This window comes from Zootoca vivipara, chromosome 2, assembly GCF_963506605.1.
Source record: "Zootoca vivipara chromosome 2, rZooViv1.1, whole genome shotgun sequence".
Taxonomy (NCBI): domain Eukaryota; kingdom Metazoa; phylum Chordata; class Lepidosauria; order Squamata; family Lacertidae; genus Zootoca; species Zootoca vivipara.
In genome coordinates, this window is record NC_083277.1 from 93,053,509 (window position 1) to 93,066,429 (window position 12,921).

At 46.1% G+C, this 12,921-nt stretch overlaps 1 protein-coding gene across 1 annotated transcript in view; it reads right to left on the minus strand.

Annotated features, from left to right (window-relative positions):
- The window catches only part of NHERF1 (NHERF family PDZ scaffold protein 1), a 63,933-nt gene extending 58,545 nt beyond the window's left edge, over positions 1–5,388 (minus strand). The window contains exon 1 of the mRNA XM_035104395.2: positions 4,639–5,388. Within this exon, the coding sequence (XP_034960286.1) occupies positions 4,639–5,127 (489 nt within the window). The 5' untranslated portion in view covers positions 5,128–5,388. The remainder of the gene's footprint in view (positions 1–4,638) is intronic.
- Between the last annotated feature and the right edge of the window lie 7,533 nt (positions 5,389–12,921).

Sequence of the window (12,921 nt, forward strand, 5' to 3'; positions counted from 1 at the left end):
CAGGGGTCCCCTTTACCTTTACCTATGCAATGCAAATATGACTTGTATGTGCCAGGGCTCAACCACAGAAACTGCTTTCAACACAAGGGCTGAAACCTGGAATATGTATAAGGGAGTTAGCATTGACCCAACTGCAGTCTAATTACCGAAAAACACATTTGTTTAAAAGTTACACTTCAGCTTTGTCCACTGCCATAATACCTCAGAACGATCACCACTGTCTTCTTGGGTTCCTATTAAAGGGTATTTGGTGAGCCAACTACTGATCTGGTTTACAAGTAGTTAGGTCCACACCTGCTTAGCTTATCAAACCATCTCCTGGGCCTGGTTCCCCACACACTTGCAGAGCAGGTTTCCCCTAAGGCACAAGGCAAAACATCTGCACTGCTCCGACACAGCAAGGCCCCTCTCTTTTTGGAGAAGTTAAGAACTGGCTGAAAAACTGTGTGTGGTGAAATAAAAATCATAGAATCATAGAGTTGGAAGAGACCACAAGGGCCATCCAATCCAACCCCCTGCCAAGCAGGAAACACCATCAAAGCATTCCTGACAGATGGCTGTCAAGCCTCCACTTAAAGACCTCCAAAGGAGACTCCACCACACTCCTTGGCAGCAAATTCCACTGCCGAACAGCTCTTACTGTCAGGAAGTTCTTCCTATGTTTAGGTGGAATCTTCTTTCTTGTAGCTTGAATCCATTGTTCCGTGTCTGCTTCTCTGGAGAAGCAGAAAACAACCTTTCACCCTCTTCTATATGACATCCTTTTATATATTTGAACATGGCTATCATATCACCCCTTAACCTTCTCTTCTCCAGGCTAAACATACCCAGCTCCCTAAGCCGTTCCTCATACAGCATTGTTTCCAGGCCTTTGACCATTTTGGTTGCCCTCCTCTGGACACGTTCCAGCTTGTCAGTATCCTTCTTGAACTGTAGTGCCCAGAACTGGACACAGTCCACACACCCACACACCCCACTGCGCCACAGATTTCTATGCAGCTATATATTCAACAAGTCCAGAGATTGACAGATTTCAGGCTATGTATTCATGGTAGGCAGCTTTCATAATCTTCTGTTTTTCACTAGTATCCTGGAGTTCCAGGTGCAAAATGGAAGAGGGGGGTACAGAATTAAGAACCAGGTACCTTCGAGGACATTTATCAGTCCAGGACTTGGTTTTCAGTACTATAACAAGATTTCACAGTCCTGTCACACACAAATCCACTCCTCGTTTTCCCTCCCCCACTTCAAACTCTCCTCAAGTCAGCAGCTTTTAGTTGTTGCTCCTGTTAAACCTCAGGGAGTCAAAAACACTTGCTAATCTACCACTGGCTCCCAGAACTACCTTCTGACCACTTCTGATAACAGTGGGCAAGTTTGGAGAAGCAATTATTTCAGATGTCCTAGGGATAGAAAAGTTTATCCACCAATGTCATGCAAAAGCGTCTTCAAATTACTCCAAAGCAAGTTAATCCCCACCCCCCCCACCCCCGCTGTTCCAGTTCTTATATATTTGGGTGAAGTTACAGGAGTTCTTAAAGGCCTCGCATCTTCTCATACCACCGTGGATCCTTTGCAAAGTCTGCTATAAAAATGCTTGACAGCACCATCCTATGTTCAATGGAGTTTGCTTCCCAGTTAAGCGTGCTCAGGAGTGCAACTTTTGTATCTTTATTTTTACTGTCAAATATGGTGGTTTACAGTACAGTGGAACCTCGGTTTATGAACACCTCGGTTTATGAATTTTCGGTTTATGAACGCCGTGGACCCATCTGGAACGGATTAATTCATTTTCCATTACTTTCAATGGGAAAGTTCGCTTCAGTTTATGAACGCTTCAGTTTATGAACAGACTTCCAGAACCAATTATACCCATGCTTCAGTTTATGAACGCTTCAGTTTAAGTACTCCGCGGACCCGTCTGGAACGGATTAATCCACTTTCCATTACTTTCAATGGGAAAGTTCGCTTCAGTTTATGAACGCTTCAGTTTATGAACAGACTTCCGGAACCAATTGTGTTCATAAACCGAGGTACCACTGTAGTATTATTATGACCATTTCCATTTTACACACACACAAAACTGAAGGCGACAGGTAAATAGCAACTTCCTCAAGGCTGCACAGAGGGCCCACAGGAGAAGCAAATCTAGGATCCTCCTCCCAGATCCAATACAGTACAGTACTACCATTTAAGCCACTGGACCATTTTGACTCTTGACTCTGGTTTGAGCCTGCCCTGTGGACAAAGGGCTGCTGCAGAGCAGCTCTGAGTTACAATCATTAGGACCTTGCTCATTTATGTTAGTAGATCATACTCCAGTGAAAATATTGGTAGGTTTTGTAATATTTTATAAATGGTGAGAGGAAATTATCCAATAAGTGAAAACAGGGGGAACAGACAAATGCTCGTTTCCCCATACCAACTAGCACTCAAAGCATTATACAATTATATATTCACTGATCGGGCCTTTAAGGCAAGAGGTTATTGGCTTGGCCTGTAGTCTGAAGCCAAGTTACTTGGGAGGAAGCCCCACTGAAATCAATAGGACTTACTTCTGAGTAGGCATTTTTTAGGATTGCACCACTAGTTTTCAGCAATTTTAATTGTTTTGTTGTGACTGTGCAGGGCTAACTAAAATGTGCTCCCTAACTAAATTTTGGGGACAGGTATGCACACAAAAGCTCATACCAAAATAAAAACTTAGTTGGTCTTTAAGGTGCTACTGAAGGAATTTTTTTAAATTTTGGGGGTGTTCCAACGTTTAAAGTGTTGAATTTTGTGTATTGTATTGTTGTTCAGTGTGCTGTGCTTCCTGCAATGTGAGATCATCATTATAAAAAGAAAAAGGGATAAAAAACTATTACATGCATAGTTATCCCATCTTATCCTAAAAGGTTCAGAATGGGTGCAACAAGTATGCTTCCTTCGTTTAGTAATCTTTTTCAACAGACATTAGATTTCCTCATTTGAGTTACTGGGGGAAAAGGTGTGAGAAAAAGCAGCAGAATGAGATACAGGCCCCAATCCTATATCCACTTATCAGGGAGTAAGCCCAGCTTACAATGGTGCTTACTACCAAGTAGATAAGTACAGGATTGTGCTGTAATTAAGCCACAAACAAAAGAATGCATAGAGCAATATCAAAATTATTCTAAAATAATCTCCCCCTAACTAGTGCCCCCTAAGTGTTTCTGATGGACTGCAATTCCCATCATCCCTGACCATTGGCTTCTGGGTCTGATGGGGGAGGGGTAGTTTAAAAAAAAACCTGCAGGGCACTCTGCTCAAAGAGTGGATTTACAAAAAGAAAAAGGAAAAGGTTTCATCTGAAGCCAAGATTGTCATCTGCAGTGAACCTCTGCATGTATGGAGGAAATGACAGTTTTGCTGCGCTACCAGAAGAAAAACCACAGTTCAGGTTTATACCAGAAAAGGAATTTGAACAAGTTGAAGAGTACCAGCAAATACTGGGAAGGTTCTTTCTGCTTCACTGATCTAATGCTAGAACAGAACAAGAAGAAATTTACCACCACCACCACCCCAAAAGAGAAAGCCTGGCACTGCTTTTTAAAGGAACACTTTGAACTTGCACTATTACACTAGATTACAGGAGTGCCCAGTTTCCTGCCCACTGGATACCACCAGAATATTTCTGACTATAGTCCCTTGCAGAAGACTTATTTTTCTGCCTCTGGCAGAGGACATACCGCAAGGCCTCTAATATTTGGGTGGGTTTTTTTGTTTTTTGTTTTAACCCATCTCACTGTTTAGCTCTCAATAATTCTCTGCAAGCCAAGACTCAGCGGCATTCCGGACTCATGTGGGTGCCAGCAGGGCTGGCATTCAGATCACACACAGCGGAAGCGACCCAGCTTTCAAGAGGTCACATTTCATAATGAGAGAGGGAGGAGGAAGGGAGAGGGAGAAAGCAGAGCTGAGTTATTCATCAGCACCCAAAAAGAAAAGTTAGCTGAATCACACCAAAGAAATCTTTGGGAGATGGGAAGGAAATAGTCTGGTGTTTCAGACTATGTATCCACCAGGAAAAGCATAATATAAATAAGCTAAGAAGCCAGTAGCTGCATCTATACTAGGAGTTACAGCCAGGCTGCAATCCTAACCGCTTTCCTGAGAGTAACCCCCCTGAATGGAACTTTGAGTAAGCACAGTTAAGATTGTAGCCTCAGTTTTCCACTGTTTAAGAGATACAGTAGGTGTTCCCCCCCCCCTTCGAATCCATCCCAGGTCGTTGTATGGCTTAGGGTCGCCACCACCCACCCAGCCACGGCAGCGACAATGCCTGTGAGAGTGAAGCGACAGGCAGAAATTTAGCTGGTGTAGCGCGCTTCCGCCGACCGCCACGGCGAGAAAAGCCTCGGGCGTTGCGAGAGGAGCACCCATTCAAACTTTCTTGCCGGTGCATTAACGGAAAGACCCTCACCGGTTGAACTTCTGCCTGCCACTCTGTTGTTTAAAAGTCGATTACCTTCCCCCACATAGCCTCTGCTTTGAAAACTATCCCTCCATATCTGCGCATCTCCTTCTGCTTCTCCCAGCCTACTTCCCCCGCTTCCCTTCCCACCCCCCTGGGACTTTCCTCTGTCCCTCTTTCCCGGGAGTGACCTAGATTCTCACCCGCTGGGCAGCGTGGTTCGCCTCCTCCTTCTCCTCCTCCCCGTCCGCTTTCTTCTTCTTATCTTCCTCCGCCACGTCCGGCTCCCGCTGGGCAGCCTCCCGCGGCTCCTGGCCGCCGCTCTTCGCCTCCTCCAACTTCTCGTCGGGAAGCCCCCGGACCAGGTCTTCGGTGCACTCGAGGCCCAGCTTCTGCAGTCGCTCGTCCGTCGCGGAGTCCACCACCAGCAGGCGCACGGAACCCGGCGAGCCTCGGATGCGGTTCACCACTTGCTGGTGGCTCTCCTTCTCCACGTTGTCGCCGTTCACCTCCACCAGGCGGTCCCCGGCCCGCAGCCCGGACTTCTCGGCCGGGGAATCGGGCTCCACGAGCCGGATGAACTGGCCCACTTTGCCTTTCTCCCCGTGCAGGTGGAAGCCGTAGCCGTTCGGCCCCTTCTCCGGGCAGCACAGCCGGGGCAGAAGCTCGCTCCCTCCCCCGTTGTCCATCATGCTCTCGTCCCTTAAGGCTGGCTGAGTCGGGCGCCCCGGGAAACTCGACGGCAGGCGGGGAGGTCAGAGTTGCCTGGAAAGTGCGATAATAGTCCCGGGCGGCAGATCCCAAAGGACGGGCCTGGGGAACTTCGGAGCAGCAGCAGGTGTTCCCCGGGGCGGGCCCGGAACGCTCTGCGGGCAATAGGATGCTGATTGCGAGTGTAACAAATAGGCGCCGCCCCGCCAATCGCAGCTTTACTCGGGCTCTGAGCGTTCCAGAACCTGTCATTGAGATTTTACCAAGGGGGCGGGCGCAGCTCCCCGAAGGGTCTATTATGGACCAATGAGATTCGGGGAAAGGAGGAGCGAATACGCCTTGGGAACGCCCCTCGAAGGCAAAGATAGGATCGGAAAGCTGGAATATGCAAATAGAAAAAAGATGCAGCCCCGCCCCTTCCTTCTTCTTTAGTTATTGTGAGCGCGCGCGCGCAAAAAAGGTTTTTCCTCTCTCCTCTCGCCCAGAAATGTTACGAAGTAGCAAAAAAACCCGAGACTTCTGTAGGGGTTGGGCGCTTTATTCCATTGGGCCTAATTATATTAAAAGGGCAAGGCTGGAGCGATATGAGCAATCAAAACTTCATCTTGGCGTGTGTGTTTTCACTATAGACTTGTATGAGGAGACGACAGAGGTTCCTGGAAGGGAGAAGCGCACACACATCAAGGAAGTAAATTCATAGACACACACACACACACACACGAGTATGCACTTGCTCAGTTTTAATAAAATAATTGTGACCCTCACGGTCCACTTGCATTTGGATTATAGCTTCGTGTAATCTGCTCAGTCGCCAATTAGCTGAGTGGCTTTAGCAAGCCGGTAGAAGCATTCCCCACCCTGCTTTTCAGCGCAAGACGCAAGAGAGAGGAGGAGCCCAGTCGCTCCAAAATCTGAAATAATTAGGCATGCATTATGTTGTTTCGCATACTGTATCTGACGAAGTGTGCATGTACACGAAAGCTCATACCAAAATAAAAAACTTAGTTGGTCTTTAAGGTGCTACTGAAGGATTTTTTTTATTTTTTATTATATTGGTTAAATCCGGGACTGCCTCCGAGTTAGGTCACATGGACACAATATATTTAAAGCACTCCTACTCTTTAACGGCCATGGCTTACCCCAAAGAATACTGAGAACTGTAGTTCGTTAAAGGACTTCCATTTCATGAAGCTCAATGTGGTGCTTTCCATGGTTCTAGATTCAGGTAGGTAGGTAGCCGTGTTGGTCTGACGCAGTAGAAATATATATTAAAAAATAAAATAAAATTGTCCAGTAGCACCTTAGCAACACAGCTACCTACCTGAATCTGTGGCTCGTTAAGTTTGCTGAAAACTGTAGCACTGTGAGGGGTTTCTTGACAACTTTCAGCACCCTTAACAAACTATAGTTCCCAGGAACGCCATGACAGTTAAAGTGGAAGAAGAGTGAATGCATGGTGTGGATGGCAATCCCCAATGGGCGGACATGTCTTTGCAAACACAGGCTTGTATCTTTGTTGTATTCTTAAATAGCTAAGGCAGGCAGGGAGGGGAAATCCCCCCCCCCGCCCATGTTGCTGGACTCCTGTTCCTATCAGCCCCATCAGTATGGCCAATGGTCAGGGGTGATGGGACTGGGAGTCATAGTCCAACAACATCTTTCAGGCCACAGGTTCCTAGTTTTTGGTTTAATACAGGCATCCCCAAACTTGGCCCCCTAGATGGTTGGGGACTACAATTCCCATCATCCCTGACCACTGGTCCTGTTAGCTAGGGATGATGGGAGTTGTAGTCCCAAAACAACTGGAGGGCTGAGTTTGGGGGTGCCTAGTTTAATATGTGAAGAAGGGGCCCTGATTCTGCATGGACACCTTTCTATACTCTTTGCTCTTGCCACTCGTCAGCAGTGTGGATCGCAGTCAGGCTCGTGCAGTTACATGATTTTGGATTGTAGACTTAATGGTATTATTGGCATTTGAGGGGGGCTCAAGGAGAACCCATCGTGCAGACTAGGAGGGAGGGCGCAGGAAAGGGGGAAAGGCGCAGACTGCAGTTTCTCCAGCTGATCATCAGCACTGGAAGTGTTGTTCAAAGGGACGTGCACTGTTGTTGCTGTGCCATCAGCGCTGCTCCTGCATGGTTATTGTGGATGAACAGCAACCATCCCTCTGCTGCACAGTCCCTCTGTGGCATGGTTTGTGAGTGTCAGAACCAGCGCAGTTGGTTCCTGCCTACATGGAAGATTGTACCAACAGGAGCCCTGAGCTCCTTTGCCTTCAGCCCACTTACTAATGAGACAATTTATCCATAGGGTAGAGGACAGCATGGTCTGAGGGTTTCTCCAGATTACCTGTTTACTGAGCACTCACCCGTATTTGCTTGTACAAAGCTTATGCAGAGGTTAGACTATCTCCAGTCTCTGCCGAGCATCTGTGTAATCTCTTTGTGGAGAGGTTCTACAACAACGAGCATTCAACCTGATTTCATTCGGATCTGCTTGCATTTACGTATAAGTGTTATTGATAATTGTTTGATCACCCCACACTTTTCAGTGTATTTTCCTCTCACTTCCCTAACCATAAAAGTCTGTTGTTGTTTAAAAAAGGTAGAAGTGTTTCACTAGGATCACATGGTGCTTTAACCCACTATATGTAATTGCACAAATCTAAATTTCTGAGGTGGGCTTGAATCCGTCACACAAAATACAAGCAAGTCTGGAGGCTCTATGAAATGAGCCTTAGTTTCTCCCACATTGCATTTGCGCAGTGAACATATGACCGCTCCCTTTTTGGGCTCACAGCAACACATTTGATGCAAAAGGTTTGTGCATATTTTGGATATAACTGGTATAAATAAAAGCACAGAGCATCTGGTGTTGTGTCTGTGGGAGGAATTCAACATAGCACTAAGCAGATCTCTCAATCAAGACAAGCATGGTCTGCCCTCTCCTCCTGCCCCCACGTGCTGCTCCAGGGGCTCTCCAAACCCTCCCCCTGCCAATCTGGGTGGGTGCAGCGGGACGACGAGGGGAAAGCCCTGCTAAGCTAGAGGACATGGTTGCTCAGGCCGACACTGGCTGGCGGACCTTGTTAGCTGGATCCGGCCCTGTATGCTTTCATTTCCCTTTAAGGGAGAAGCAGGAAACATTCGCAGAAATTTTGCACAGAGGCAGCAGATTTCCCTTGAGAATCTTTTGTTTGTTTACTTTGCATACTTGCCAGGAGTTTGTGTATATCTTGTTATTTTGTGTTGACCGTGCGTGCTTGTTTCCAGGCTGTAAGAGAAAGAATTTACAATAGCTGCCACACATTGCAGTATAAAGCTGACTAAGCAGCAAACAAAAGGCATGTGTGTGTGTGCAGTAAGGGAAAGAGAAAGAGAGACACAAAGAGAGAGAGACCGAACAATTATATATAACAATTTGTGGCTGGAGTCCAAAGACCCTGTTGGATTTAAGCAGGGAAGCATAACAGTCCTTAAGGCTAAATTCCTAGCTACAGCAGCCCAAGAGTAAGTCCCATTGAACTTGGTAGACATGCACAAGACTGCATTGTAACTTTGTTTTAAAAGTTCAGAAGAATGCCATAGGATTTGGTGGGTGAGGCCAAGCTAGGTCTTATGAACCCAGGGCTGCAGAATTTCCTTGATTAAGGCTAATCTGCGGGTGGGGAACCTTTTCCAGCCACAGATCCGCATTCCCTTCTGGGCAACGTTCCAGCTCCCACATGCCAAGGTGGGCAGGAAAAGCAACCAATTGGACTGTTCCTGTTCTTCAGCAGGCTAGTTTCTACACACTCACACCTGTCTACCCTCCACCTAGGCAGGCAAGAGGCGTCGTCACAGCTGCAAGGACACATTGCCGCCAGGAAAAAGCGCCCAATGAAGCTAAAAAAGCATGGACAGTGCGGGGTGTGGCTTGAGGACAGCCCCAAGGGCCACATAAAGAGGTCTGGAGGGCCTGAGGTTATGCATCCCTAGACTAATCAGCTGCCTAGACAAGTGGGTCAAAATGGTGCCCCTGATTAAATGGACCACCAACTGAACAAAGCACAATTCAAAGTGTTGGTGCTGACCTTTAAAGCCCTAAATGGCCTCGGTCCAGTATTCCTGAAGGAGCGTCTCCACCCCCATCTTTCTGACCGGACACTGAGGTCCAGGACCGAGGGCCTTCTGGTGGTTCCCTCACTGCGAGAAGCAAAGCTACAGGGAACCAGGCAGAGGGCCTTCTTGATGGAGCCCACCCTGTGGAACGCCTTCCCATCAGATGTCAAAGAGAAAAACAACTACCAGACTTTTAGAAGACATCTGAAGGCAGCCCTGTTTAGGGAAGTTTTCAATGTGTGACATTATAATGTAATTTAATCTTTGTTGGAAGCCGCCCAGAGTGGCTGGGGAGACCCAGCCGGATGGCCGGGGTACTACTACTACTACTACTACTACTAATATAGTTTTTAATGTAAGTACTTTCAAAAATCATGGCTGGGAACTCCTACAGGATAAGGTCCCTTCACCCCCCCCAAAATTTGAAGGGCCAGCTCCCCCCCCCAGTGGATGGGCATTGCCATCCAAATGGTGTTTATGTGCCACGTCTTATGATTGATTATGCAGGGCGGGGCTTATCTCCCCCCCATATAATATTTTATTCAGGTTGGCACCCTTTCATTGCTCCTAGAGGTGGGGATGTCTTTGCTACAATTAGTCCTAATGCAGCAGAAGTGTGCACTATCGAAAAACAAAAGAAGTAGGCCTGTTTCTCTAGAATCATTATTTTATTTGAATGCCAATTAATCAATTCAAAATGCTACTAATTTAGTTGATCGACTAAATGTGGTGACAACTCAACAACTCTAACCCACCTATAATGCTTCTGCAAAAGGAAGCTTTTTTAAAAAAATAAAAGAATAAGAAGCTGGTAAGAGATGTACCTTTGTCATACAGAAATCTCCGTATGCATGGGAAATGAAATGTGATTGCCACACACAGGGAATTGTGCATAATACAATAAATACGGCAAGACTTGAGTCTTCCGGTGCTTTGAAAATGCCCCCTTTGGTTTAAAAGGTCAGGGAAACTGGGTCACCCCCTACCCTCCTACCTGCTCTAGTTATTTCCTTCTGTTTTAAGAAGAGGAACATCTGCTGGACATTGAGGAAATGTTGCTGCTGAATGTAAATGGAAACCATATAGAATTCAAAGGCAAGACTTGTTTGTGGAATCGAAGGGTAGTCCTTTCAACAACCAGGGTGGCTTTGCACATTACATTTTTGTGGTCCTATGCAAAGCATTTTATATGTACCATAAGACAGTAATGTAACAAATGTCTGTGACTGCAAAGACACATTCTCATCCACCCCCCACCCCAAATAAAATTGGGAAAGCACACTTCAGCAGCTGCTAACTTTTCAGCTGGCCACCAGAGCTGCCTCTTTAACCATCAGGCTGGTGCATACAATGTTTAGCTCCAATCTGGGAAATGATTCACCTCTTCATACACAACAGCAGCAGACCTGGCCAGTTGAGGGGTTTCTCGATAAGAGGCAATTCTAGTTATTTTTTATTTACTTATTTAAAAGCATTTCTTAATAGCTTAATATTCAACATCACTAACCAGTGTAGAAAGATACAAGAAAACTAGAAGAATGGTACCATAAAAACAGAGTTAAAATCAGAAATCTAGTAGCGTCAGGGTTCAGTCTTATGAGTAATATTAATAATAATAATATTTATACCCCACCCATCTGGCTGGGTTTCCCCAGCCACTCTGGGCGGCTTCCAACAGAAATATTAGAATACACGAATTTCTTAAAGATTAAAAGCTTCCCTAAACATAAGTCTTATGAATGGTACACCTTTACAGTCTGAAACTACTGGTGGATGATGCTTCCTGCACGGCTGATTCCAGGATGTGGGCCAATGCCTGTTTTCGGGTCACAGTTGTTTGACAATTATGTCGGGTGCAATGCCACGAGTTAAGTTTCCCCAGATGATCTAAGTGGTGTTACAGGTTTATGCAGGGGCATGCAGTCCTTCTGGTAACCTGGTCCCTAGTTGTTCAAGGCTGTTATTATGTTAGTAACAAGACCGTGAACATGGCTCAGAAACTAATTGGGGGCCAGTGAAACACCTTCAGGTCAGGTCCTCCACACAGCAACTTGGCTGCTGCATTATTCACCTGCCTTAGCTTCCAGACCTTTAAAACAGCTTTATGTTAACAGCTCACCTGGTAGAATTCCATGCAGGTGGGCTGGCTGGTGGTGGAGAGGATAGCCTGGCACTAATCAGGTATCATTCCTGTGCCATATAAAGTGATGCTGGTGCCTGTTTCCAAGCACAGATGCTGAATGCCTTCGCATCATCCGTGAGTAATCATAGCTGGGCTCTCTAATTTAGGATAAAGGGGTATGAGATGTGACTTGAGCCTCATGGCCTCTCTGTAGGAAGTACTCCCAGGAGGCACATTCCAACAGGGCTATGCTGAAGGAAGGTTAATATTTTTAATACCCCCCCCCCCAGTGTACCAAAGCGGTGCCAAGTCAGAAGCATGAACCATCCCTCTGAATGAACAAGAAGTCAGGTCCAGCGGCTGTAGCAAAGAGGTGAGGCAATCACCCAAAGCATAGGAAACTCTGTGTGCTTTCTACAGTACTGTAATCCGGAATGAAGTGTAACTTGGAACCTTAACTATCATTGGTGGGGATGGGGGTTGCATTTGCTATAATTCTATCATACCACCTGAACAGGGATCACTCAACAGCTCTTGGTAAGGTAAAGCAAGGTCAACATCTCAACTGAGGAACAGAAACTCGTTTTCTAAGAGTCACAGCTTGCGTTTCGCACAGTCCGGCACCAGCAGCAGCAATTCTGTTGGTGGGATGACAAAGGTATTTGGAGAATGCTGGAGTCTGCAATATGAGAACAGGAGGAGGAGGAGATTGTGGGTTTTAATTTAACAGATTATGTTTACTCCCCCCCCCAACCACCTTTGGACTATGAAACATTTCGTGAAACTCCGAGGGCGCATTGTGCCTCCAGCTTCTCCCACACCCACTGAGCATGGCAGCACAAATTCCAATAAGGCGTAGCCTCCCTCCCTTGCTGTTGCAGTTCTCTGTGTTGTTATCACAGAGTTTGATGAGACATGCAAGCAGCTCGATTTCATAGGTGTTTGCTGGGAAGCAAGCCTCGCCGAGTCCAACAGGATTTTTTCCTGTGAGCATAGAGTTGCCGCCATAAACTTCAGTCCTATTGCTCCTGCCAACAGCAGGCTCAGGTGGTGGAGTGCTGGTAGTATTGTAGCCAAAACAGGACCACTGAGAAACAGGGGAGGGAGGTATTGAACCCTGAGGTCTTCATAAGTTTATATAGAATGTAAAAAGGAAAAGGAAAAAAGGTCAGTGGGAACTAGGCATGCTCAGTTACTGCAGAATGTTGCCAGTTGGAAAAGAAAACCCAGAAACAGAATAGAATACAGTATTCTAGAAGAGGCTGGGGGGCTGAAAACCTGAACCAGAGTACTATTATTACTAAGGATACAATGCAATATTTTACTTTCTGAATTCAGTGGGATAGTGCGATGTATTTGCTGTTAATGCCTTGTAACTGCAGAGTAAATAAAATTGTTTCCTTGAAGGACCAGACAAACACACTGACTCCTTCTAACATACTGATGTTTAATTCTGTTAACTTGCAACCAGAAATCCATAAATAGCAGCCAAGACAAAAAGTGGCACTATGTGCTCAAGAATAGGAAATTCTCTGTTTAGAAATGTTTTTGCA